Below are 26,608 nucleotides of genomic sequence, written 5' to 3' on the forward strand. Positions count from 1 at the left end.
GGGGATTATTTACCCTCAGATCCTGAGCCCCCTGTTACTGTGCGTAAATACACAATGCTCTTGTTTTTCTACAGGCTGTGTGAGGCTGATGGAACTTATGAAGTCAATTTTGCATATTTTAAGAGTGATGCATTAATCCAACACACTAACACAGTCAAACTTTGCCATATTTGCTATATTTTGACGGATTCATGGTATTTATGGGTGTGACAGAGAGAAGTAAAAAAAAAAAAGCAGACAACAACAACAAAGTACATGTAAATTGCTCTTTGTGCGCACTCCTGAGACATGCATACACGTTTGAATTCTGAATTAAAGTAGGCGAGAACTAAAGTAAACAGGCTAAAGTAACCTACGGGTATTATTAATGAAGGGCAGAAAGGGAGACAGCTGTAAACACTCAGCGTTTGGATTAGGTGAAGTGTTACAGGACAGAGCAAAGGTTTAGCACTGTGTTCACAGCTATCAACCTGTCACAATTACGCACTCTGATAACATTTCCCCCTCTCATTAAAAAGAAATGAACTCTCAAGCTTTGACGAATATCACAAACAAAGTAACATCTGCTTCTTTCAGCGTTAAATTGAGTGTTAGGCAGTGTGCAGCAAACCAGTAAATAAGGGTTGTGTGAGTCATTTAAATATTTTCCTCTCAAATTTCTGTGCCGTTAAAGGGAAACTCTTACAATTACACATACAATAAGGCCAACCACCAAAATACCTGCTGTGCCAGTAATAGTTATTTTTACAGTTCATGTGTATTTGTAAGATTTGCACTGTTTAAGATTTTCAGTCAAAAATCGTTCCATATTGAACATAAGTGAAGTCATACAGCTCAGTACAAAACACCACACTCGTGTAGTTTGCTTTCTTCTTCTAATATTCAGCAGTGAAATGTCTGTCAAAATGCTGTAATTAATGGAGCTCAAAAAGATCTACAGTATGTCTAGATTGATGTCTGAATCTAACTTTAAAAGACAGCATTGCAAAGAGGAACAGTTTGCGTACATGGCACAGTGCGTAAATGCGCATATGGATGAATTCTGCCTCCACATTAGCTGAAAAATGAGAGATGACGTTAACTCTGTGAAAAATGGCAAATTGAAAATTCTCCAGATAATAAGTGAGGGAGAGAAATCAAAATCAAAGAAACACAGGCAAGAGATGTAAGCAATGTGAAAGTGCAGACGCTTTATGCCCTTAAATCCAGCCTTACATTTGATCACTTTCGCTCAGTTATAGCTTAATAATGTAAACTTGACACTCTGGCGAGATTAATGCCTTATAAACAAATATGTCAAACGTGTAGGCGATTGGCAAATATCATTGCACTTATGTACATTATCATAGCATTATCTGATATACGTAACTGTGTGCGTCTTCAAAAAGCACACCACGATTAAAAATCCAGTAAATCTGCGTTTTTGCTGGACATCGCTGATGGTAAAACCTGAGAAGTTTAGTTGTGACCTGGAGACGAGAGATGAGCATCCACCGCGGCACCACGCGTCACGTGATCATCCTGTCTGCTGCTGGCCGAGTGAAGCGTGTTAGCAGGTAATAAAAACATATTTTCTTGCGATTTTCAACTCAGGTTTGTGTGTTTTCGGGTATTTTAATTACGTGCTTGTTGTCTTTTTTTGGTGACGCACCGGGTCGCTGGCTTTTCTGTTTCGTTTTCTCGAGGTTGTGAAGGATGTTTTTTTCGCAATTTTTCTGTTGTCTTGTTTCCCGGCGAGCAATGTCGGGATGGGATTGTGCTTCGCTACGAGGCCTTTGCTTTAGATTTCGTGTACCTTTGTTGTTAGCTTGGTTAGCGTCTAGTTTACATGTTTGCGGCACGTCTGGTTTAAAGGCAACTGTCATAACATGGCGGTGTGGACCTTTAAATGCCTATATAGATTAAAGAAGCCAGTTAGACCGCCGTTGGCTATCAACTTGGACCAGATTTAGATAGCATCGTTAGCTATCCGCGATCCCACTCCATCGTTTGCTCACTATCGACGCTACGGTCTCAGCGTTAGCAAGCTGGTAGCTAACTTCAGTTCTTGCTAGCGAGGACAAAGGGGACCATAACACCAAAGGCACAAAGTCGGTCAGTATTCAATCTAAAACGATGCTACGTGAATCTGATTTATTTTTCAAAGAGCGATATGGGATGTTAGCCGTTACCAAAGTGTCTCATTGTTAAACTCGAAATATAAGTAACAGCAGCGGGCTAATGTTAGCATTGGTTCAAAACAACCCTCCGCTTCCTTCGTTACTGGAATAATAACCTGTAGATAAATATAATTTAGACATTTGTAAACAGATATAAGTTAATGTGTATAAACACGGGGCTTCGTGGAACTTGTCTCTGATTTGATATTTCTGGTTGCCAACATAAATATAGTAGGAATTGCGAAATACTGTTAGTGGATTATTGTTTTGTTATCGTTTGTGGCCATGACTGTCGATACCCGTAATTGCGATGTAGTAATATTTTTATCATATAGTTTTTTATTAAATATTTTTATTATATATACTTCATATATTCCCAAAGTCAGAAATATATTTATTTTTTCTTGCTTTTTTAAAAGCTAAAATTCCTTTTGAAGCTTGGTCGTCCTTGTGCGTTAAGCTTTGTTCAGTCCAGTAGCCAATGGCAGCTTTGTATTTGCAAACGTCATTCAGGCACTTGCTATTGTTCTCTGACATAAAACAAAGTGGGAGAGTGGGAACATCTGTAGTCGTCCTTATGATGGACACTAGTGAAAATTCACTGGTAAACGTTGCAGTACAGAGTACTGAGAAGTCACATTGGCCGTATGCTTATGGGTAAATAAAGCCCTCCTTGTGGAAGTGATTCTGATACTGTTTACTATGTGCTTTTAAAAACATGTTAGCTGGTGCCAATGTAAAACAAGATCTATATTGCACAGGACTATAGAAGTATAGAGAAGAATTCAGTATTTCACTGCAGAAGTTTGGTGCTTGGAGTGTGTACAACAAATTTGCTTTAAACTGTCTAGAAAAGCAAGGGGTGTGGGGTCAGGGTGTGTAGTGTTTGTTCTGCCTCGCACACACAGAGTTCTGTGCTGTTTGTAAGAGGACACTGGGTTGCTTTCCCTCCTTGACCCAGATTTTCAGCAAAGCTGTTGCGTCACCAGGCCAACTGTGGGGCTTACAGCCTCCATAAGGGGAGTATTCATATTTGTCCAATAAGGCTTAGGTATACCCACAGCACATACTTTTGGCATTCGGACTTATTCAAGAAAAATAAAAACAAACACTGACGCTCTATTCTAGCAACACAGTAACTGCAGTGTTATTTTCCTTTCCGTTCACTCATCAACACATGTTGTGTTTTCCTTCTGCAGATTTTTCTATTTTGTACATACAGAGTTTTGTATATACTGTATATGATGAGCTCGCTGGGCGGCGACAAGGCCCGGAGCCCTCGGGAAAAAGCGCTGCCAGCTTCCGCTCACACATCACAACCACAGAAACAAATACAGGTGAGCCACTGCATACCTAAAACCACAGTTCTTTGAAATGCTGACATTTTAAGAGGAAAAAAAGCAAAAAAAAACAAACCCCAACACAACCATGACAAGCAATTTATCTGATGATCAGTACTGAAAAGTATTTTCTTTTGTTTTGATTGCAGCTTCACAATCATGCACTTTATATTGTGACAATATAAAGTGATTTCAGACAATTCAAAACAAAACAAACATTTGAATTCATTCTCTTTATATTTCACATACTTTATTCCTCATTTTTCTCTTGGTAAAAGCTGTCCAATTGTTTCTGTGTTACAGGCTACTGCTGAGCAGATCCGGCTTGCTCAGATGATCTATGACAAGAATGATGCTGACTTTGAGGGCAAAGTTAACCAGGTTAGTGACCCTTAAGTAGTTGTCAGACTGTGTGGGGCTTATGTCAGACTCTTAGGGAGAATCAGGCTATGTTTTCATGTTCTTCCGTTAATCTACATTGTGCAATTTGTTTTTATCATTTGACATTACTAATCTTGTTTTCTAATGTTTTCTTTTTTAACCAAGCTGATGGAAGTGACGGGGAAAAACCAGGATGAGTGCATGGTTGCGCTCCATGATTGCAATGAGGATGTCAGCAGAGCCATCAACTTCCTCCTGGAGAGCAACACAGACATGGTAAATGACAACTTTAGGTGAAATAAACTGAATAAATGCAAAGTACACATATAGAGCCTTTAATCTGCTTTTGACTGTTCATAACAGCCTCTGTTTGATGGTTTTTGAGATGTGTATTTTTTTTCTTTTATTGAGAACAAGTTGCTGAAACTTTAAAACAAATGAAACATGAACATTTTGGTGTCATTTAATGGCATCATCAGGGTTTGCTAGCTGCTATCATTGTGTATACTCAGGCTGTATAGTGAAATGTTCAGTACTGTCACTTTCAAATTTTCATGTACTCTTAAAGTGGAGTGTGAGCCATTGCTCTGGATTTGAAGAGAACCTTATTGGTTAAAATAGAATTTAAGTAGTGTCATCTGAGCTCTGTCAGATATGCACATATCCACTAACATCAGTCTCTAAGCTGCGCTGTGTCCCTGTGAATACTTGTGTGACTTTTTTTTTTTTTTAAATCATGAACTGTTGTGCAAAATTTTTCTTGGTCTTCTGTTCCGAGCGCAAGGTCAAACAGGCCACTAAATGCCTGGCAAGCACTTGGGTGTTGTGTCTGAACGTCTCAGCAGATTTGAAAAATACCAGCTGGCTCAGATGTTGAGGAAAGACTGTCAGGCTCGACTATCAGTATTGTTTTTGCTTTCATGGAAGCCCAAAAATAGCAAATAGCTGGTTTTCCATCTTACCTGGAAGTCTCTACTGTAATGCTATCATTGTTACGTAATCTGAAACCTGTACTGTTCACTATGTCATAAAGAAAGAGATGCTTCTGAAACATTTTTCTTATGCTGTAGGAGTAGTTTCACAATAAGGAAAATTGTTCTGGTATTTATTGTATTTATTTACACGTCACTGCATAGGGGTGGTCAAAAATCGTCAACATCGCAGCTTTCTTTTTCATGTTTTTCAGTGCCCTCTAATATCTGGCATGGCATGTCTTGGAGCAAAATACACAAGTTCATGTTGGGTTACCATTAGGCCTGTGGCATATCATATCATCTGCTATAATACGACAAAAGTGCCATATCACGGTACCAGTGATATGAGGACGCCGTGACTTAGGTTTCCCAGCATGGACAAGCAGACAAGCTCAAACATGTCTGACAGTGAGAGGCTTTTAGTAAGAAAGGGAACTACTTTGGTAACTTCCAACAAAGCACAATGCTCTGGCAAAATACTCAAGAAAAAAACTGTTCCCGCTAAAGGTGGGAACAACAAACTTGTTTCACCACTTGAAGCAAAAACATACCATTGAGTAGAATCAACCTAAGAAGGCATGTGTGACTCAAAAGTAAACAAACAGTTTAACCAGGCATAGCCGGAGCACTCGCTAACTGCACTCCATTTGACGGGAAGAACAAGAGGGGATTGCGATTACTAATTCAGTTAAGTGGTGGTGAAGGAGGGCTGTAAGCAGCTGATTAAAGAGCTGGTTAAAATACCTAAAACCTCAATTGAAAACACTACCTAGGAGTTACCTTTTAAATTGGGCAGTCTGCCATCAGTAGCTCATTGGAAAAGGATGTAAAATACCCTTCATTTTATTCACAATAATAATTGCTGCTGTCTGCAGCTGCAATCACAGATAAAATGTTATTCAGTATCTTTTGTTTTGTTTTGTTTTGTTTTTTTCCTTTTAAATTAAAGCTGCTTTTGAATGCTTCAGTGCTGGTATCTTGTTTTACCCCACCATATCTCTTTGATATGGTACAGGTCTCCATCCCATCCCGGTGCCTCAGATCCTCCTCTTCTCTTCTTCTTCCTGTTCCTTCCTTTTGTCTTATTACTACCATGGGGGGCAGGGCTTTTAGTTGCTCTGCCTCTCAACTTTGGAATTCCTTACCCCCTGACCTCAGAAACATCACTTCTTTCCCCCGTTTTAAGTCCACCCTCAAAACTCACCTGTTCAAGATAGCCTACTCTGTATAACTTCTCCATGCTCTTAAACTTTGTTTTGTTATTGTGTTCATTTCCTGTTTTTATGCTTGTCTTATTTGCTCTTATTTGCTTGGGTGTTTTGAAATAAAATGTATTATTATTATTATGTTATTAATCCAGTACTGTTTATTTAAGGTGTCATTGTTTAATTAAAAAAATCCTTTTCTGTGTTCAGACCTCATGGGAAACAGTGGGAAAGAAGAAGCCCTTGGTGAAAGAAGGCCCATCAGAAAGCAAGGAGAACAAGGAGAACCGGGAGAAGAAGGGCGAAAGGGAGGCTAGCAAGGGTCGTGCCACTGGCAACCGCAAAGGCAAGGGGGCCAGTCGGAGCCGACAGGGTAAGGAACTTCAGTTTTTCAATTTTCAGTATTGTTTGTCCTACTGTTCATGTTAGTCACTTTTCTTTTTTGTTTCTACATACATAGCACGTCCAGAGGAGAACGGTGTTGAGGTGACACCAGTGGACAAAGGCTCGGATCGAGGTCGGAGGGTCAAAGGTGGAAGAGGTGAGCAGATGCACCAACACAGCACTGTCAATATAGCGAACACTTGAGGGTAAGTTGTTAACCTTTGTGTGACTATCACACAGGATCTGGAGTTCGAGGTCGAGGGAGAGCACCAACAGGAAGCAGGTTTTCAGCCCAGGGGATGGGGTATGCTCGAACATGCGCGCGCGCGCACACACACACACACACACACACACACACACACACACACACACACACACACACACACACACACACACACACAGTTTCATTCTTCTAAGAGTTTTAGGTGAAAATTAATACGTTTTCAATGAGAATGAAGATGTTTCATTTAGAAACTAACAGGATAAATGCATTCTGACAGAAATCTGAAGGCCAAGCAGCCAGGAGGGGGAAAAAAGCCTGTTGTTAAGGTTTTTTAAAACCCTGTAACTATGCACATTCTCATCTGGCAGTATTTTCTATTACTTCTATTACTAGAAAACCACTTTTTGTGTGTGTGTGTGTGTGTGTGTTTGTGTGTCTGTCTCAGTATTTGTCTCCTTAAATCTTCTCCAGGACTTTCAATCCTGCTGACTATACCTCAGAGGCTCGGACAGGGACCACACAAACAGAGGTTTGGGACACAACGACCAACAACAGCACAGATGGAACAGGTGAGCTCAGGAGAACACACATTCACATACAAACAGCTCATGGCTTATATATCCAGGTGTGTGCCCACAGAGCAGACAGGACCGTTATCCCTATCAGAGTTTGCATACTGCTTCTTGTACACCTGCTTATTCTGTCTGCACTTCTCACTTATTACTGGTTGTCCTCTAGTTGCCTGGAGGAATACTTTGGAAGACTGGGCAGCTGAGGATTGGAGTGAGGATGTTAGTGTGAGTTGACACAGTGTCACACATTACAGACTGGTAGTAGCAGGTATGTTTTGATGGTGTAACAATTGTGTGTCTGTCTTTGTGTCCTTCTGCAGCTCTCAGAGACCAAAGTGTTCACCTCCTCATGTGCACCTGCTGCTGAGAACCACATCACCCCTGGGCAAAGGTGCGTAACTTTATATTTTACACTTTTCTTGGGCGGGGGGGGTCAAGAATTTCCTGTTAAGAGATGTTATATTAAATTTTTGCTTCTTCTTCTTCTTCTTCTTCTTCTTTTTTTGCTGTAATATATTTTCTAATTGGCTGAATGGACTCTGTCTGTTAGTCTGGACCTCGCTTCTCTGCTGCAGAAGCCTGTGGTTGGAGCAAGAGAACCACCTTCTTCTTCCTCTCAGAGTCTGGTCTTTACCAACTCCCATCATCACCAGCAGCAGCCCCACAGCCGCAGTGCCACCAGTAGCACAAGCTACGCACATGCTGCTCTGGTAAAAATACACTCTACACTCCTTCTCATGTCACATGGTCTTTGATCTGCCATGTGTTGTACAGAGATCCAGAAACAAAGATTGATGACTCTGTTTTCTCCTCTTCTGTGCCAGTCATCAGTGCTGGGAGCTGGTTTTGGGGACTTGGGCCAGGCTAAAAGGACTCAGGCCAGCCCTGGAGCTCAGATACTGGAACAGCTGAAGGGTCCTGGCTTGGGTCAGCTTTCCTCATCCCAGGCAACCCCTCCTGTCAGTAGCCAAGGAAGCAACACTTCTATTGGTCGACTGCCAGGCCTGGGAGCACCTGTACCTCCACCCTCCTCCTCTAGCTGGGACATGAAGACTTCAGAATCCAACACCACCTCACTGTCCTCACAGTACAGCCGTAGGTGTACAAATGGAAAAGTGGTGCTCACTTTTTTTTTCTTTTTTGTTTATTACATAAGCATTTATATTCACTTATTTCAAATCTGTTCCCGGCTCCTTCTGGTTGTTGTGAATCCGCAGGTGAGTTTGGTCTGCAGCCAGAGCCTTCTCTTGTGCTGAGTCAGCTGGTTCAGAGGCACACGGGCCCCTCCTTGCCTTTGGCGCGTCAGACGAGTCCACAATCGCAACAGCAAGCACCATCTGCTTCAGCCTCGCCTGCTCCCCAACACACCAGCACTCCAGCACAGGCAGGCCCGGTGATGGCTCCTGCTGGTGCTAAACTTCTTGCCCCGAATGCAGGGCTGGACCCTCAGGGCAACAGCACGACACAGCAGCAACGGGTACAGCTCAAAGGCCAGAAACGAAGGATACCTCCCACGTCAAAGGTAAACAGATAGCAATGGCCTTAAGCTCTCAGATAAATACTTAGTTACTCACGAACCTTATGGCCCGCATGGGGTTTTATTTTTATTCTTTTATCCTTAAGTGTGCTGTTATTATTAGAATTTTAATTTTGAGTCAAACCAAAGTCATCAGTTTTACACACTTTATATCCAGGTGCTAAAACTTGTTTCACTTTCTTTCTGAAAGATCCCATCCACTGCAGTAGAGATGCCAGGCTCAGCAGATGTTCCTGGACTGAACCTCCAGTTTGGAGCGCTAGACTTTGGCTCGGAATCGGCGTTGCCAGAATTTGGAGTCGTGGATAATTGCGTGAGTGCAGCATCGAGGGAGTCCGCGTCGGCCCCTGCCTCAGCACCACCTGCAACAGGACCGGGGGCACAGAGCCAGACGAGCCTGTACTCTAAACCGCTCAGGTACTGTGTCGCCTCTGATCACTTATTAAATCTTTCTAAAACAATGCAAGAGCGACGCATTTAACAAGATGTATCCCCAAAACACTGTGTATGTCAGATACTGTGTAAAAGATGGATTTAATCATAGATGACTCAGAATGGAAAATGGTACATAAAGTTTTAAACTGTCAACCTATCTGTACTTTTCATTTTGGTGCCTTGCAGTGAGTCACTGGGCAGCCCTCTCTCGGTGGCCCTGTCTTTGCCCCTCTCCTCATCAGAGCCAGTTTATCACTCCTCCACAGTGGCTTTGCCGAGTCTCACCTCCTCATCGTTAGGGACCGCAAGCTCAACCAACACTCCTTCCTCCTCTTCAACAACCTCAACCACCTCTGCCTCTGTACCTTCCTCATCTCCCTTCTCCACGGTGGGGGGGAGCTATGATGGGACCATGCCCCCTCACACAAGACTGGCATTTTCTCAGAACAAAGAGGCCACGGGGCCAGTGATGGTGAGTAAAAGGGACTAATGAGCAGTAGTTCACAAAATCTGTCCTCAAAGGTGGTAATCTTTGAATGGAGAGGGGGGATAAATTAATCTTTGACCATTTTCTATCTTTGAGGTCATTGGTCATCAACGCAACCAGACAGTATTACTTCCTGTTGTAAAAACAGTGTCACTCAGAAATTACAGGTCATGAGTCATTTGCTCAGTCTCATACTAACTTCCTGTCAAACATGATAAATTTGTTTAGGGTTGATTTCCACTGTCTTGCCAAATAATGTCAACTCTGAATTGAATTCAAGTTTTGTTGATACAGTGTGTTTGTAGATGCTGTAAACGTTCTTATCTGTTATCAGTGAATGAAAACACAGCTGCTCTATATTTTCTTACCACCAGAACGGTTTGAATGGTGTGAGGACTTCTGCTGCTCTGGACAGTGAGTTACTTTTGATTAATTGGTCAGTTGAATGCATATTTGTTGCTCTTTACAAATGTCAACATTCTTCATTTGGCTAAGCTCATTCAGGTTATTTACACGATTATGTACTCCCAATCTCAGCTTCATCAGCTTCTTCTACACCAAAACCAGAGTCACCGTCTATGAACATCAGCACCAACGGCGCCTCAGCTCCTTCCTCCCATTTACCGTCTACCATGCCTCCACACAGCTCCACCACGCTCTCCGGCCTGGCAGCGGACCTGCCCTCAGTCAGCCAACTCAACTCACTCAACAGGTGACACACTTACACACACAGTAACTTAGTATAGCTTTAATTTAGACATTTGTGTTCCCTACTCTGAAAGAGAATACATACTGTTTGGGTACCCGTTACCATCTGCCTGCTGTTTCTTCCAAATGGTTGAAAGATTTTTTTTTTCTCAGTGTGTCATCTTTAAAAAAACAACAACAAAACAAACGAACAAAAAACCAACCTCTTGACTTGTAGTGCCTCCTTGTACACTTGCTAATGATCACACATTCCACTGTGCCTTCCCTCTGCAGTCATGTCAGCAGTCATTCCTCAGTTTCAGCTCTGGGCTCCAGCTCTCACACTGTAAGTACCTGTTTGTTCTCTGTGTGATTTCCTCTGCAGCTTAATAACATGGAATTATAACAGGCTGATGTGCCAAAGTCCTAATAAAAATAAAGCCAAAGTAGGCTTAAAAGCATAAATGTCTTGATTATTTGGGGAGGGGATCCTAGGTAAAGGACCCCCTGCCATCTGGGTGTCTCCAGTTTAATAACCAGTATAGGCAGCATGCCTTAAGAAATGAAATCTGCAGAATAAATCTAATAGAACTACTTCAATTCAAGCCACTTCTTTTGTTTCTTTGTCTACAGTACACCAGTGTTGACAGCAGCAATGTGAGCTCTCTGGCTCCCTCATCTGGCTCTTACACGTCATCCCAACCCACAGCCTCAGCACTCCACTCAGCCCACAACAGCAGCAACAGTAGCAGCAGCATCAGCCACCTGTCCAACATGCCCAGCATGGGCAACAACATGAGCAGCACAGTTGGCGGTATTGCTGGTACGAGCGGACTTCACTCAGCTGCTACCGCCACCAGCAGTACAGTACTGGGACTTGGCTCCAATGGAGCTACTGCCACATCCAACCTCTCTGCTCCAAGGACTACACCCCTGCTCTCCTCCTCCACTGGTAATGCATTAAGGGCATTGTTTTCACCTATACCACTGGCTCCATGATACCACCTTTTTAAGTGGCTCTAATTGGAGCCCTTAGATGTACATTAAAGTAAATGTGTGTTATTGTATTGACAGGTAAAGCTCCTCCTAACCTGTCCCAGGGTGTGCCTCCTCTACTGCCCAACCAGTACATTATGGGCCCGGGGGGGCTGCTGCCTGCTTACCCAGTAAGTAGACCTTCTAAGATCCAGAGTCACTTTTGTGTGCTTGGGCTTTTGTATTTACACATGCAGTATTCTGTAGGATGTGTGACTGAGCCTTCTTGTTTTTTGTGCCTCACAGCAGATCTATGGCTATGAGGACCTGCATATGCTCCAGTCGAGACTGCCAATGGTGAGATGAATTGTTACGCTTGTGGGACAACTCTTTGTTTGTCATCTCTTTAGTGCTTGTTCAGATTTTTAGGTTGTCGTGGATCCTCTCCTGATCCTCTTCTCTTCCTTTAGCCCTCTTTGCAGGATTACTATGGAATAACATTCCCTGGCCCCGCAGCAACTCTTTCCGGCAGAGACGGGAGCCTTGCCAACAACCCTTACTCAGGTAAAGCACCTTAACTCTTGGCTGAAATCCTAAAATCCGGTGTTTATTCTCACTTGACTTCTCTCCTGTTTTTGCTAGGTGAAGTCACAAAGTTTGGCAGGAATGACTCCACCTCCCCAGCTCCCCCCACAAGCCTTGCGGCGCCGCAGCCTCCCCAGGCTCAGAGCCAAGGACAGAACCAGGCGCAGCCTCAGCCTCCTCAGGCCCAGCCTCAGCCCCAGGGCCAGCCACAGCACCACAGCAGTCAGCAGGCCTTTCTGCCGCCAGGCTACAGCTACACAGGCCTGCCTTACTACCCTGGAGTGCCCGGTGCCGTACCTAGTGCTGCTACCTTCCAATATGGCCCCACCATGTTTGTTCCTCCTGGAGGGCCAGGACCAGCTTCGGCCAAGCAGCACAGCATGGGCCTCGGCCTGGGAAACCCTTCGGCTAGCCCCTTCCAGCAGCAGACACAGCAGCAGCCCAGCGGCTATGGCCAGCACACCTTCAGCTCAGGTTCCTAAAAACCGATGCCAATGCCTGTCAGCACTGGCAATTCGAGCAGGGTTGTTACTGTGATTTGTTTGACAAGATGAGACAAGATGTTTTCTTTTCCAGGGTACGAAGAGCTGACAGCAGGGCCGGCGGGAGTGGAATACAGTAAAGGGTACAACTCCTCTTCACAGGCACAAGCCAAATCTGCTGCTACTGGCCCCGGGAAAGGTACAAAGAAAAGACACTGTTGCTAATTTGAATTTTTAAAGTCCAAGTTTTAATTGTACTGTTTTTCTACCAGGGGTCTCAGTGACATCCAGTAACTCCGGTGTGCCAGACATCAGTGGAAGTGTTTACAATAAGACCCAGGTGACAAATGTCAGCTGCACACCCACCCTGTTGTGTTGCTGTGCTGTTTGTGCCTTTACTAATAAATCATCTCTTCTCTATCTGCAGTCTTTTGATAAGCAGGGTTTCCATGCAGGAACCCCTCCTCCCTTCACTCTGCCATCAGCGCTGGGGGGTCCAGGGCCTCTGAACCCTGGAGCAGCTCCTGGAGGCTATGCACCTGCCCCATTCCTCCACATCTTGCCTCACCAGCAACCACACTCACAGCTGCTGCACCACCATCTTGCTCAGGATGGACAGGTACAGATACTTCCCAGCAGTCTCCTGGGTTTCATCTTTGTCACTTCATACATGTTTATCTGTTTTGGGATGTTTACCTGTTTATTTATGTTTGATGTTCAGGGTGGTCCGAGCCAGCGCGGCCAGTCCAGTAGCCTGCAGCAGAAGAGCCAAGTCAACAAGTCGGGCTACGGCAGCTCCCCTTACTGGGCCAACTGAGAACGACTACACCTGTGATGTGTGCGTGCACCACACCAGTATATCTGACTGACAAGATCATAGAGGGACAAACGATTTACAACACAAGCTAAAACACACACACTACCACCACCCCCCTCCCCTTTGCTCTGTATATCCCCTTTTCAAATTTATGGCTGTTGTATGTAAAATATATTTATGTATGTATTTATACAGTATATATGTATTGGTAGGACATAAAATGTGGTTTTCTGCATTTTTTTTATTTTGAAGGACATTTTATTTCAAAATAATGGAAAGATGAGAATGCTAAATCATGGAGATGAAGATGGTGAATATACTTGAACACAAGCATCTTGTGATGTGGATTTTTTTTGTATGCATACATGAACTGAGAATGATGTACATAGATTATACCCATCATTTTCATGGCAAAAGCCTTTTTTTAATTTTAGAAGAAATATTTTTTTTGTAACTTTGGTCTCCCGCATCTGTGAATCCTTATATTGAGGGTGACTTGAGTTGATAGCTACTTTTCTTTTACCCCGTTTCCTTCCATTTGTCTCTCATTCCCTGACTCTTACTAGTTGGTTGGCTTGACCAGCCAGGCCTTGGATTTGATGTCATTTTAACATTGGTTTAATCCTTGTTGTCCAAATTAAAATTAATGAACAGTTTCTATCGATCTGGCATCAGTATTTGCTTACTACACTTGGAGGTTATGAATTCAGACTGATACTTGGAAAGTATGACAACAAAGGACTGTTGATGTGTAATCAAACAATGTTGCTCAGGGCTAACATTTAACAGGAAGTATGGGTATCGGCACCGTTTGAAGCAGTTCAGCAGAAACTAAGCATTTTTGTTCCTTGTTAAATAGATTACTGATCTTACAACACAGTGGCCACACTCTGTTTTGACTTTCAGCAACTTTGAAAGTCCACAACGGTTTTGCCACTGTCCAGACCTGCGCTTACAAAAGTGCACCCTGTATAAATACACACTGCAGTTGTTTCAGACCTAAAAATTTAATATGCTGAAGATCTATAGACAAGAGTACATCAGATTTTCTTCTTGCATTAAGTTATGATTAAGCTTCAGTTAGCCTCTGCACATAATTGCCAAAAACTAGCCTTTCAGAAAGTCTGTGCAGGCATGACTATTTTAGTTATGTCAACAGTCCACACGAAAATATGTGGACTAGCCTCGATGAGCAGTGGTGTATTGAAATGTGCCTGCCTCCTCTCCATACCGATGAGGACATTCAGTACAGTGACTTTTAAATGCCAACTTATATAATCAAGGTCATGTGTGCCAGGTGAACCGACTGGACGGGGTATGTTACAGTAGTACATGACTACTTTTTTTTGGAAAGCTTCCCAATGATGGTTTTCAGGAAATATTACCTGTTAACAGTGATGCTGCTCCCCCACCCCCCCCAAAAAAAATGTTTTTAACAAAAACAAAAAATCTTGAGGCAATTTATTTTCAGAAGTGCAGGTAAATTCTACCGACTCCAAGGCACAGTTATAAGCATTCATTAGCAAAATAACCTGCATTCATACAAAAATAAGAGACAGTACAACAAAGCTACTGATATACTAGACATACAGTTAACGCCCTTATGTAGGGGTTATCTGAATTAAAGCAAAAACTGTACACGAAAATAAGAATTTTATTGTCCACACATCCATTCTTTACTCTGCAGCATCTTTTTTCTTCTTTTTCTTTTTCTTTTCAGTCACAGGTGTTTCTGGGGTTTCCTCTGGCTGTGTGTCCATAGCATCAGTTTTTCGCTTCTTTTTCTTTGCAGGAGTCTCAGTTTCCTCAGCTCCATCCTCGGCATCTGGAGCTTCCTCCGACTCTGCTTTTCGTTTCTTTTTCTTCTTGGCTGAAGTCTCTTCTCCATTTTCTCCAGAGGGGGCCTCCTCTGCCTGTGCCTCCATCTCCTCAGCTGCTTGTTTCTTCTTTTTCTTCTTCTTAAGAGTGTTGTCCTCTTCTCCATTCTCCACCTTCAGACAATAAATAAATAAATAAATTTAAATATCAGAAACACTCTTTTCAATGCTTGGAAGCCTGAAAGCCCAATGGCTGTGATACAGCTTTAATGTACGACTCTCTTCAGTGATCAAGCCCATTGATTAGGACCAGCCAATGGTTCGGAGTCTTCTTATATGGCATGCCGTACACTGAGAAGAGACCATGTTTGGGTCCCATCTCAAATCATAACATGCCAAGGCCACAGAAAAACAACACTTACCTCTGCGTCACCGTTAGCGTCTCCATTTTCTCCAAGTTCTTGTAACTTCTTTTCACGCTTCTTACGTTTCTTTTCCTTCTTCTCTAGTTTGCGTTTGATCTCAGCTGCAACATCAGTAGCCTAAGATGAGGAGAGAGAAAAAAAAAAAAAAAAAAACCCCACAACAAATTCAGTTAAATCAGGGTAAAACAATGAGATTTTCCCCAGAGGTCCAGGGGCTGCATCAGGCTCATTAAATCAGCTTTTACCCTCACTGAGATGTCAGGGAAAGATGTCTCATCACTTACAGCATACAGAGATTGAAAGAATCAAAGATACTTTTGAAATGTCTTACAGGAACTTGATTCTCCATTTGTTAGGCCTTTGACAAGACATTTAAAAATCAATAATAAAAATCTCAAGCTAACCTCTTTGAGAGCCTCTTTCATGACATCCACATTTTTCCGTGGTACATCGCCGGTCTCATAGAAAGACAGCCGCTCTTCTACCTGTTCACGCAGCTTGTCACCAAACACGCTTGTGGGCAACTCTGTAAGAGAGCGAGAAAACTTCAGCTTAATCAACAAGCAGCGGATTATACTTGACTAATCAGCGTCCCTAAAAGACATGTGGCTCTGCTCAGGAGAAAGCTTCTCAACACCAACCCTAAGGCTGAATACTGTTGACGAAAAATATGAGCATCACTGCAATGATGCCACATGTATGTAAGCCGATGCAGGCGTGTGGTGGGTCACTCACCTGAGAAGCAGTCGATACGTGAGGCGATCGTGCACTTGTTTGCCAAATATCTGGAGATGCGGCCTTTGTTTTTGGCAGCGGCACGGCCGATGAAAGTCGAGTGGAAAATGAGGCCGTACTTGGGGGTGTTTCCACGCGTTTTCAGGGCTCTGTGAAAATACAGCTGCTTTCATAATCAGGATGAACGGCAGGTGTGAAATGTTACCTTTTCACAGTCTATTGGTCAAAGTCTATACACAGCAGTTAACCGGACTTGAAATACGCAGGTTTAACATGCAGTTTATCAGGAAGGACAACTACCAGTGACATGAGGTTCAGCCACATCCAAATGGCAGTACACACATTAACATATAGAACTAATATGCCAGCAACTTAACAGCTCCCTCTTGTGGACAACATTAAAATATGCACATTGGAAGGCACTTAAAAGAACACGTTTCATACGACTTAACTTTGCAGCTACGTGGACGCTATCGCTAGAATTTAGTTTTAGACACTGTTGATGGTAACTTCAAACATTCTGTACTTTTAGCCAAATTTCTACCTCTGTGCTGTGAGTGGGTGCTCAGACTGTGGGTGTGCATTTGGGCGAGCAGGATCACTCCAGAGGAGACTGGGTCTTCTCCAGTCACCCAGCTCTGCTCCAGCCCAGCCCTGCCATCACTGCAGCCACTTTTTTCCCCAGCAGGGAGGGGGTGCCCCAGTACCTGAACAGGGCCTTCTCTGCTCCCAAGATCTGAACCGTGGATGCTGGATACTTGGCGAGGTTGGTCAGACTGCCGGCGTGGGAGATCAGACGTGCTCCAACCTGGAGATAAGACAATCTGTTATGGCCCCCTTAAGCAAAAAAAAATAAATCACAATTTTGACACTGGATGCACAACACAGTATGAGGACCATCAGCACTGAATACATTTTTCATCACACTGGCTCAGTGGATTGACAGATTTTGGTATAACATCATTGGTCCGTGTGTCGGGGTTAAAAATAAAACTTCGACTCACCACTTCTCCAATCAAGGCTGCCAGGTTTGGAGCCACTTGGCTCATCTTAGACCGCAGATACTCCTGCAGCTCCAGCCGGTAGGCAGCCAGAGACACGACACGACTCGAAAACCTCTCGATGTTAATCAGGTCAATGGGAGATATATCCATACCTGAAGACCAAACAACCAGAGGATGATCAGCATTATATTTTTAGCAGGTGCTGCATTTGTGACATTTAAACCAGTACATGGCATGAAACGTGAGATTGTTTCTCCCGACAGGATCCGCAGTGAGGATGCATGCCTTCACTACAGGTTTATGAGAGAACTACTCTACCCCCCTGTGTTAGACACCAAGGACACTTGTAGTCCAGAGTGGGCAAAAAAGGGGCACAATGTGGAGTATGTGGATGAGCCAGAGTCAAGCTGGCATAAATTAACTTTGGATATGGATGAAATTAACTTTGACCCAAGCGGGATGTGTATTTGTGAAATTATGCAGCACATACTCTGAATGTGTGGTGTACTCACCCATAGAGGAGCGTGATGCATCCAGGATGGCCTGAGCCTTGGCACTGTCCATCACCACCTCCTCTAAACTTTCTAGGTTCTCCTCTGACAACTCCTTCCTGTTTCCAATGAGCTGAGCCAGGCGGCAGTACATCGAGTTGTCGGACACAATTTTGATGAGCTCCGGAAAGTGGTAGCCATACCATTCACTGTAGATAAACAAGAGGGTGTTAAAACTTTGAGTGCAGGATTTTTGGACTAAACATTTAAATGCTGAACTACCCATTAAGATGGCACAAAGTTCAAGACTGCTGGAAAAATATCCCTTTCAAAATTACAGCTTCTCCTTCTCTTTAGATATCCAATTCTATTCACAGAGTCCTGTATCGGTAGGAAAAGCCTGGAGCTTTTAAGACTTGAATGCTAAAACTGACAATAACTGATGCCTAAATGTTCTAGATGATCTTGCACTCTGACAGTTTGCACCAGGATATTTCACACCAAAATGAATGCATGCGCCACAACACCCCAAACAGCTACAAGATGCTGAGCTAGTAAATATACACGATGTTCCACCCAACAGTGTTGCCTCACCAGATAACAGCTGGCAGAACAGAAGTGTTGGGAGTAACTGATGTACCTCCTGTTTCTATACAGTCAGCACTCTGAGGTGTGCTGTCTGTGGTAAGCATTAGGAGGACGCCCCAAAATGTGCGATACCCCGAACTACAAAAAGCCTGATGCAAATCTGTCAACAGAAAAGCCACAAAACTAGAGGTTGACATTAAAAAGAGTGAAAGATTAACAGCATGAAAGTTTAACATGTTCCCTAAACTGTTTAATTTTATGCAAAAACCAGTTAACCAGTCCTTTTACTGTGTGATGAAAATTTCCTACCGAACACGCATGGAGAAGGTGTTGATGTCTTTGTCCAGCTGATCCAACAGAGCAATGGACTGGATGATCATGTTATCTACCCTGTTGACATTAAACTTGACTTTAGCTCTGGAGTAGCTGTGGCCAAGACCCAACTGTGCCTTGGAGGCAGCCAGGGCAGTCAGACCTTTCACCAGAGAGTGGAAGTGCAGACGCAAACCTGACGGGACAGGACAGATTGAGAAGGTTTGCTGAGTGTTAAGAAGAACACCAACAGAAAAGTGCAGGTCCAACGGCTGTTCAGATTTTCAGTATGAACCTTCACGAGTTTCAGGATCACAAGCTCACATCACAACAGTCCACATTATTTTATAAACAGTATCGTTTTGCATATTTCGAAATAACTCTCAGGTAAAAATTCTCACCTCGCGTGATCTCAGCCACCACCCCTCCAGTTTGGATTGAACTGCTAAGTTCTTCTTGTAACGCTGCTCCAATCTTGCCATCAGAAACCCCCAACACTGATTTTTTCTTCCCAGACTGGGGCAGATTGGTCTCTAGGAACAGCTTCAGGTCAGCATGAACTACACCTGCAAGGGATGGAAGAGTTATATCTGTAGACATGTGGTTGAGATGGAAAGCCATCTATAAACTGCAACATGGACTATTGTGATATTATTATATTAAAGCCCGATAATTTGCCATCTCAGAACAAATTGGATATATAATTAAAGTAGTCTCATTAACAATTATTACAGATAAAAGAACAAATCAAAATCTGTCCATGTCTTTCCTCAGGTGTTCAGGGTTGATATGAAACTGTCAGCACAATAACTCAGTGGATTGACAGATTATAAAAACATCATTACAGCTGAGAACTTTTCCACACAAGATTTTTAAAGAGAAAAATGATAATCATACATACCTTCAGAGATGGCGTTCATGTTCTCCAGGGCAGCCTGGGCCGACTTAAAGGGGAAGAAGGCGGCTAAGCTCACCATGCTATTAAACTTTCCGAGGCTCAGCACGCTCGCCTCCACCTGACACAAAAGCACAATTATCAGTGCTCTGCTGAAAGAGCACACAAAACAGATAGTACACAGGAGTTAGGGAAGGGGACGCACCTGGGGCAGCAGCATGCCGATCTCCTCCACTTCTTTGACGGCGAATAGCGCATAGCCCGCCGCGTGCTCGAACAACACGTGCAGCAACACCTGGGGAAGGTGATCGTGCACAATCGAGTTAGACGACAGATGTCAACAGGTAACACTTGCAGCCAGCAAAAACAGGAAGGTGTTTCTAAAACTACGTTCAGATCAAGTGTTTATTAGTCCCCACGTGCTGACCAGCGAGACACAAGCTAACTTCACTTTCGACTAATTCCTAAGCTAAGATTGCAATTTTAGGCATAAATGTGCAGTAGCTTTTTCAAAAGTGTTTTTCTACTTCAGGTTTAGTTACCATTGCTTTGTCGTAACTTTCACACGTAACCACGTTGCAGTCTCGATGAACCCACGTGTCGACCTAGGCCCGCGAATAACGTGCTTGCTAAGAGCTAGCTTGTGCTAACACGGCCCCTAGAAAAGTACAATACCTGCTACAGCACTGTCAATATAACAGTGCTTCTGGTACGACTGCGACTAACACAGCTGGACACATCATTAGTCACTTTAAGTCTTTAAAGTAAGATATTTTTCCAGCTAATGTCAGCACTAGCGGAACTGCTCCCCAAATGTCGGAGGGCCTTTAGCTCGACAGAAATGAACTAAATCTAACTAGACATTTGTACTCTTAAAACCCAACTAACTGCAAAGAAACTTAAAGTGCATAGTTTAATGAACAATTTGCAGTCATGCCAAAATATCCAACCCCGCTCAGCTTACCATGATTGGAAAATCTCCGCGGCAGCACGCAGTTCGTGTCTGCTATGCTGCTTCACCTCAGCAAAAAGACTGCGTCCAAGCGTTTCAGCAAACTGCAGCGCCGCCCCAAATCCCGCGGTAGCAGCTTTGACATCGCGAGACCCGACCGAGAAAGCTTCAATTTGCTTCCTTTCCCCAATTTCCTATGCTGAAGAAAAAAAATATTAAAATATAAGGTTCTAAATATCTATTACGGAAGCGTAGAGCTACGGAAGCGTAGAGCTGCCACCCAGGCCAAAGAAAAATACAAGTGTATCACGTACGTTATAACGTGAAAAGTTTATTGTTCTAACAAGATACTTTTCCTGTTTGTACAATATACATTGTACGAACGTGATAATTATGTATATTGTAATAACGTGATATTATGTTGTTCAAACGTGAAAAGTATATTGTACAAACATGATAGTATATTGTACCTGGGTCGTGCCTGGGTGGCAGCTCTACGCTTCCGTAATCTATAGCCAGGGACTGTAGTTTAAAAAATACAGACTACCACATCGGCAGACTACCACAATTGATTCCAAATCTTACAATTAATATGCAATTTTGAAGTCCAGTTCAGTTTTAATTAAAGGCGCTTAACAAAAGCATTACATTAGCTTTTTAGGAGTTACAGCAATTTTTTATACAGTGTCCCCCCGGGTTAAAAACTAACTGTACAAAGTAGCATCATTTTAAATAAGATTTATTTATTTTTAATTGAAGGAAAATCCTATCCTGAAGTCTGTAAACCATAAATATCACCAAATTCTTTTTTCTTCCTTGAGATGCTCTGTTATGCTGGCACTCTTGCCACTTTGGTTGCTGCTTGTGTGTGGGTCTTTCTGGATTCAGATTTGTGTTTAATTACTTAAAAATGCTATATTAGGTTGGGATCAGATAAATAGGCAATTGAAGAATATCCCATTTCATTGCCATGGCTCACCAGTTGCTTTTGCATTATCCCTTGGGTCATTATATATTTGCACTGTGAAGTGTTGACTAATCAGTTTTGCAGTATTTGGCTGAATATGAACAGAATACCACCCTGTGCACTTCAGAATTACGTCTTTAATAATCATTAGGTATTTCTCTCCATATTTTTCTCTTCTTGTCATTGTGGTATAATTAGTCAACATTTACAACACTTACTCAACTTTGCAGGTTCTTTATATGTTTAATGGCATTGTTCTTGAGTGTACCTAGTGGTTTGCACCTTATTTTTATCCATGAACAGCTCTCTTGATCGTAGACTTGTTACAATGACATGGTTACCAAATCTAACCAAGTCAAGTGTTTTTGTGAATGTTTTTTTAACTCCTTCAGTTGCATCAACATTTCTTTGGACCTCTCATTGAGATTAACTGTAAAAAGCACTTGAATTAACGCCAAATGTTTCCAGCTGCTTTATTTGTCATGAAACAAGGGAGCAGAAAATTGCTTGTTAGGGACCTGTCCAGTTACCTTTGATCCTTTGAAAATGGGGGACTTTAGATATCAATGACTGTAATTCCTAAAAAGTTAATGCAATGCACCCCCTGAATTTGCTGGTCCCCCCACAGTGTCCCCCCACCTCAATTCTGGGAGAGTGAGTCTTAAGCTGCTTCTGCTCAGCTCTGCTGAGAATCATTAGTTATGGTTGGAATCAATCAATCAATCAATCAATCAATCAATCAATCAATCAATCAATCAATCAATCAATCAATCAATCAATCAAGAGTCCAAGAGTAAAAACATGGCATTGGAAGTGAGATTTTCCCCCTTTAAAGGGAAAATCCCAAATTCAGTACCCAGTGAGTGATGTCTTGAAACATTTGCTGTGGTTTTTGATTCTGTACGCCAAAGTTTAAAATGTAGATTTGAAAATATACAGCATGGTTTATTTTAAACTGTTTATACATATTCTTTACTAGTATTATAATATAAAGGTTATACAATTTCCATAATTTATCCCAAAGACTCTAAATCTCTAAATGTTACTTTAAAATACATACTCTAGGTGTTAGAAAAATGTAAGAGTCATAGTGTGTGTCATAGTGCTGGTGTTATATAAAGTGCTAGAGAAGGCATACAGAGCTTCATCTATGCATTTAAAATGTAATAAACCACATAGAACAATAGCAATGCCTGTAATAAACACTCTTGCTGAGTATTCTGACAACAAAATAAAAATAAATTGCAGTAACATTTCGCCATCGTGCAGGAAATAAGTCATGAGGTTTCCAAGGCACAGATGCATGTGGTTCTGTATGTGCACAAACACAAATTAGTAGCAGGTCATAAATGTCAGAATGTGTTAGATAATTACTTGGAGCCAAGGATATATGACTGACTTCTTTGAATAGACTGTCGAAATTGTTTCTATATTTAACTCAGTGCCTCAAACGAAAGTCACATAAAAACTGAGATTTACTTCTCAGTTTGCAGTTTGTCTTTTGTAGGATGTGTTATATACATACATGAGTTAATTCTACTTCCTGAAATGAGTAAAAATAAATGATTAAATGACTACTTAGATATTTTAAAAACTCTGCACAGTATACATTCATCTTATAATTTATACATACCAGTGAAGATTAGGTGAGCATACTAACCTAATAAAAAAAAATGAGCCAACCGTTCCTGAGCAATATTTGTGTTTCCAGGACTATGCTTGAAGGAGCTTGTTGAGGAGCGGATGTGAGGGAGGACAGTGAAAAGCTTAGGGATCAGGAGAGGGCTTGATATAAAGGCTGACAGCGACAAGCTGACACTCAGACCACTGGAGCTCTGCTCATTTTAAAGCACACTTCCTCAAGCAACTAACCAACGCTGACACAGCACGTGAGTAACTCCTGGCTTCTTGTGCTCCTGTCTCTCTCTGCCTCTAGGTCTTTCTCGTTTGTCTTTCTCTTTGATGTTCTGTTTTCATCTACTCACATTTGTGCACAGACCTGTCTTGCTGGTTGTAAATATGACTCCAACCTCTTATCTATCTCTTATCTATCTTGCTCCTGGAGGAGTTTGTTGTTCTACCCCCCCCCCCCCCCCCCCCCCAGTCTTCTCCCTCCCTATCTCTAATGTATTTCCCAAATTCTGTATTACATAAGCATGAGATTCCTTGTGTTTCTTTGTCCGCTCTTGGTTACGTGCTGCATGTCATGTCAGATGTCGACCACAGCAAAATAGAGCCCCTTGGCCACCTTCAGACTGTATTGTGTGTGAACTTTCTGCTCTGTATATACCAATGTGTATGTTTCTAAGGGACAGAGAAAATTGAGCATGCGTGGAGCAGTTGCTGGTTGTGTGGTGCTGGTGTGCCTGATGGCGCTGCTGGTTCAGAGGACGGAGGGACACATCACGTTCTTTAGCCCAAAAGAGTTGATGCTGATGAAGGTAAGCAGCATGTGTGCACAGCTAGGGCTAAATTAGAGCTGAAAGAATTGGTCAATCCAGACCACAAAATCAGTCATGATTTTCAGTCATGAATCAGCTGTTTAGCTCATTGGTGTATGATCCCAAACTTTTCTGAAGGTTAGGATTAGTTCCTTTTACATACTGGTAAACTGATTACTACTGTTCCTGAAAAACCAAAAGGCTCTGTGAAATAACTGAAAATATTGTGGAATATTGCCTACAGACTTTTTAATGTAGCAAATAAAGAATTGGCCTATTAAGTTTTTGTTGTTGTTTTTTTCCCTAGCAAATAACACAGTAAGTACAGTCTATTTATGTAATGAGCTTGCAAAGAAAAGCGTCTGGACTTCTTTAAGTTACTTGAAGACGCCAGGCGATTAGAGGATCATCAGGGGGTCCTTTTATCCCTCTGTGGGGGGTCACTCCCACTAGGTTTATATCTGGGACTCTCCACCATTTGACCTTAGAACTGAAGAAGCTTCTCGGATGAGAGGTGAAACGTCTTCAAGTAACTTAAAGAAGTCCAGACGCTTTTCTTTGCAAGCTCCTTTGACTACGATGACCTGGATGACTGAGAACCTTCACAGACATATTTATGTAATGCTTTTTAGTGACAAGAGTCACAAAGGATGAACAACATTTAAAAGTTAAAATTAAAATCAATGGAGAAGCATATTAAAACAGAATAAAAATAGATAAAAGCATAAATAACTAAAGAATGTCAACAAAAGGCCTCACTAAACAGAAAAGGTTTTACCTGTTTTTAAAGGACTCCACAGAGTTGGATAAACAGAGCTGGAGTGGTAAACTCTTCAAGAGCTTTAGTGCCACAGGCTGAAAGGCTGTGTCTCTTCCTAGTCTTTAGTCTAGTATGGGGACCAACTGGTAGAGCTTGTGAGTGAAAACAGCAAGCAGAAGGGTGTTTAACAAGAAGTTGCATGTAAGTGTGGGAATTTTAAAACAAATTCTCGACTCAACTGGAAGCCAACATAAAGAGAATAAAATTCGGGTAATGCAAATTCGCTTGCAGATGTGAAAGCGATGATTTATCTAACCCGGTAAATAAGGTGTTACAATAATCTAGGTGTGGTGACACAAATGCATGAACAATTTTCTCTAGTTCAAAGGTGTGGACCATACTTTGCGATTTAGAAATGCTCCTTAAGTGAAAGTAACAGGAATGTGAGATAGATTTTATGTGTGACTCAAAGTCTGAGGAGTCGAATGTTACACCATGATAACGAACACTGGTCTACGCAGATGAGCGAAAGGAAGCAATCACTTGACTGATTCTTGAATGTATTTCAAGAAGAGCCATAATCATGGCCTCAGTCTTGTTAGTTTAAAACAAGGCAATTACCGAAGCCACTGACTAATCTGTGATGAACAGTCAGCTACAGTGGACATCTGAATATCATTAGCATAGAAATGATACAAATTCCAGAAAAAAATTGAATCAAAGATCGATGCATGCTAAAGGAAGGATGGAAAAGGAAAATAATCATGGATCCAGAATTGCACCTTGTGGAATCTCACACGGTAGAGAAACAGTCCAAGTGGAGAATTTGCTCACTCCCTGAGCTTATGTATAGTTTATGGCATCACTTTACTGCATTTTGACTGTCATTTTTCACTCTTTTCTAGAATTTTTCAGTTTTGTAGTTCTTGACCCTCAGGAAAGATATAAAACAAAATTTAGATTGAAATGAACTGCGATTTGTTTCACAAGATGAATAAAGGTTATTTTAAACTGTGACTTAAAGACAGAAGACAAAGCTTCTTAAGAAATTAAAAAAGCAGCTTGTCTCATTTTGTTCATCTATGCGTGCATGTGTCCGTGCTGCAGGAGCGAGAAGGGAGAAAGGACATGGAGCCTCGATCAGAGGATGGCCAGTTTGAAGAAGTCACCGTCCAACAGGTTCCTCAGACAGAACGTGGTGGAAATCCTGTGAGTGCTTGCGCACACAGACAAACAAATTGCCTTCACAACTAGTGTAATATTTTCAATCCAGTCACAGTTAAAACACTTTTTTAATTCAACATAAGGCATTATTTTTATGTTTTATTTAACCTTTATTTATACGGGTAGTCCAATTGAGACTCAGTGTCTCATTTATAAGCGAGACCTGTTTCAGACATTAACACTTATGTGTGCATATTCTGCCCAGGAGAAGACCGTGGAGATTTCTGTCCGTCTTTCACCAAAACAGCTGGATCACGTGATTCCAGTGCTCGAAGAGATCATCCATGAAATAACCCAGGGGCGTCAGAAAGGTATTTGATTGGTGCAAGATAATTGGTGATAAGTCACATTTTTGAAAAAGCCACAATATGATCTTATCTAAAGAACCTTAATACATGCATGCAAATCTTTGTTAATCATAATGTTCTCTCACTGTCTGTCTCTGCAGCAAAGTAACAAGGCTGATAGCATGAGGGAATGAACGCTGTATAAATTCTTCGAAAAGCACAGAATGATTGTGTCTTACTGAATTAATCAATAAAGGGAAGTGATTGTGTCACTCATTCTAGTTTGCGCTGTAATTTCTGTGAAAGCATTTTGGCTTGTTGGCCACAGGGTGTCAGCCTCTTTCCCAGGAGAAACTGATTTCTCTCAGACCTCAAGGAAATTCATAACCCTTTATAGCATGATGGTTACACAGACGTAATGCATATTCTGAAAAATCATTCAAGCTATTTAGCAATGATCCCAAGGG

At 42.1% G+C, this 26,608-nt stretch overlaps 3 protein-coding genes and 3 non-coding genes across 7 annotated transcripts; 2 read left to right on the plus strand and 4 right to left on the minus strand.

The window, feature by feature from the left end:
* Positions 1-1,448: 1,448 nt before the first annotated feature.
* On the plus strand, positions 1,449-13,899 carry ubap2a (ubiquitin associated protein 2a). Of its 2 annotated transcripts, none has more exons than XM_085273441.1 (27): positions 1,449-1,556; positions 3,359-3,496; positions 3,803-3,880; positions 4,046-4,156; positions 6,270-6,432; positions 6,520-6,600; positions 6,684-6,747; positions 7,138-7,235; positions 7,405-7,463; positions 7,559-7,629; positions 7,789-7,948; positions 8,063-8,333; positions 8,456-8,760; positions 8,966-9,192; positions 9,397-9,682; positions 10,072-10,111; positions 10,235-10,409; positions 10,679-10,730; positions 11,018-11,336; positions 11,459-11,550; positions 11,666-11,716; positions 11,830-11,923; positions 12,002-12,418; positions 12,521-12,625; positions 12,699-12,766; positions 12,854-13,045; positions 13,148-13,899. In XM_085273441.1, the coding sequence occupies exons 2-27, from the start codon at positions 3,401-3,403 to the stop codon at positions 13,241-13,243; spliced, it is 3,771 nt and encodes a 1,256-aa protein (XP_085129567.1). In that variant the 5' UTR covers positions 1,449-1,556; positions 3,359-3,400; the 3' UTR covers positions 13,244-13,899. The 2 variants fall into 2 exon arrangements, with proteins under 2 accessions (XP_085129567.1, XP_085129568.1); XM_085273442.1 differs by lacking the exon at positions 1,449-1,556 and adding an exon at positions 1,619-2,094.
* Positions 13,900-14,689: 790 nt separating this feature from the next.
* On the minus strand, positions 14,690-20,627 carry nop56 (NOP56 ribonucleoprotein homolog). The gene is made up of 12 exons (XM_085273443.1): positions 20,475-20,627; positions 19,716-19,805; positions 19,517-19,631; positions 19,017-19,181; positions 18,613-18,811; positions 17,737-17,924; positions 17,225-17,376; positions 16,928-17,028; positions 16,221-16,369; positions 15,890-16,011; positions 15,483-15,602; positions 14,690-15,234 (listed from the first exon to the last, which is right to left on the minus strand). Exons 1-12 carry the CDS (start codon positions 20,475-20,477, stop codon positions 14,920-14,922), a joined length of 1,719 nt encoding a protein of 572 aa, XP_085129569.1. The 5' UTR covers positions 20,478-20,627; the 3' UTR covers positions 14,690-14,919.
* LOC146573943 (small nucleolar RNA SNORD57) lies at positions 15,703-15,770 on the minus strand. Its single transcript, XR_014892599.1, has one exon. It is a non-coding gene; the product is annotated as a small nucleolar RNA SNORD57 (small nucleolar RNA).
* Positions 17,470-17,588, minus strand: LOC146573944 (small nucleolar RNA SNORA26). The gene has a single exon (XR_014892601.1). It is a non-coding gene; the product is annotated as a small nucleolar RNA SNORA26 (small nucleolar RNA).
* LOC146573945 (small nucleolar RNA SNORA51) lies at positions 18,281-18,416 on the minus strand. The gene has a single exon (XR_014892600.1). It is a non-coding gene; the product is annotated as a small nucleolar RNA SNORA51 (small nucleolar RNA).
* mlnl (motilin-like) lies at positions 19,715-26,420 on the plus strand. The gene is made up of 6 exons (XM_085273446.1): positions 19,715-19,854; positions 23,141-23,318; positions 23,739-23,870; positions 25,738-25,839; positions 26,060-26,165; positions 26,303-26,420. The coding sequence occupies exons 3-6, from the start codon at positions 23,757-23,759 to the stop codon at positions 26,308-26,310; spliced, it is 330 nt and encodes a 109-aa protein (XP_085129572.1). The 5' UTR covers positions 19,715-19,854; positions 23,141-23,318; positions 23,739-23,756; the 3' UTR covers positions 26,311-26,420.
* The last annotated feature ends 188 nt before the right edge of the window (positions 26,421-26,608 follow it).

This window comes from Mchenga conophoros, linkage group LG5 (assembly GCF_057382185.1).
Source record: "Mchenga conophoros isolate Kocher_MC1m ecotype Shallow Benthic linkage group LG5, M_conophoros_male_GT1.1, whole genome shotgun sequence".
NCBI lineage: Eukaryota > Metazoa > Chordata > Actinopteri > Cichliformes > Cichlidae > Mchenga > Mchenga conophoros.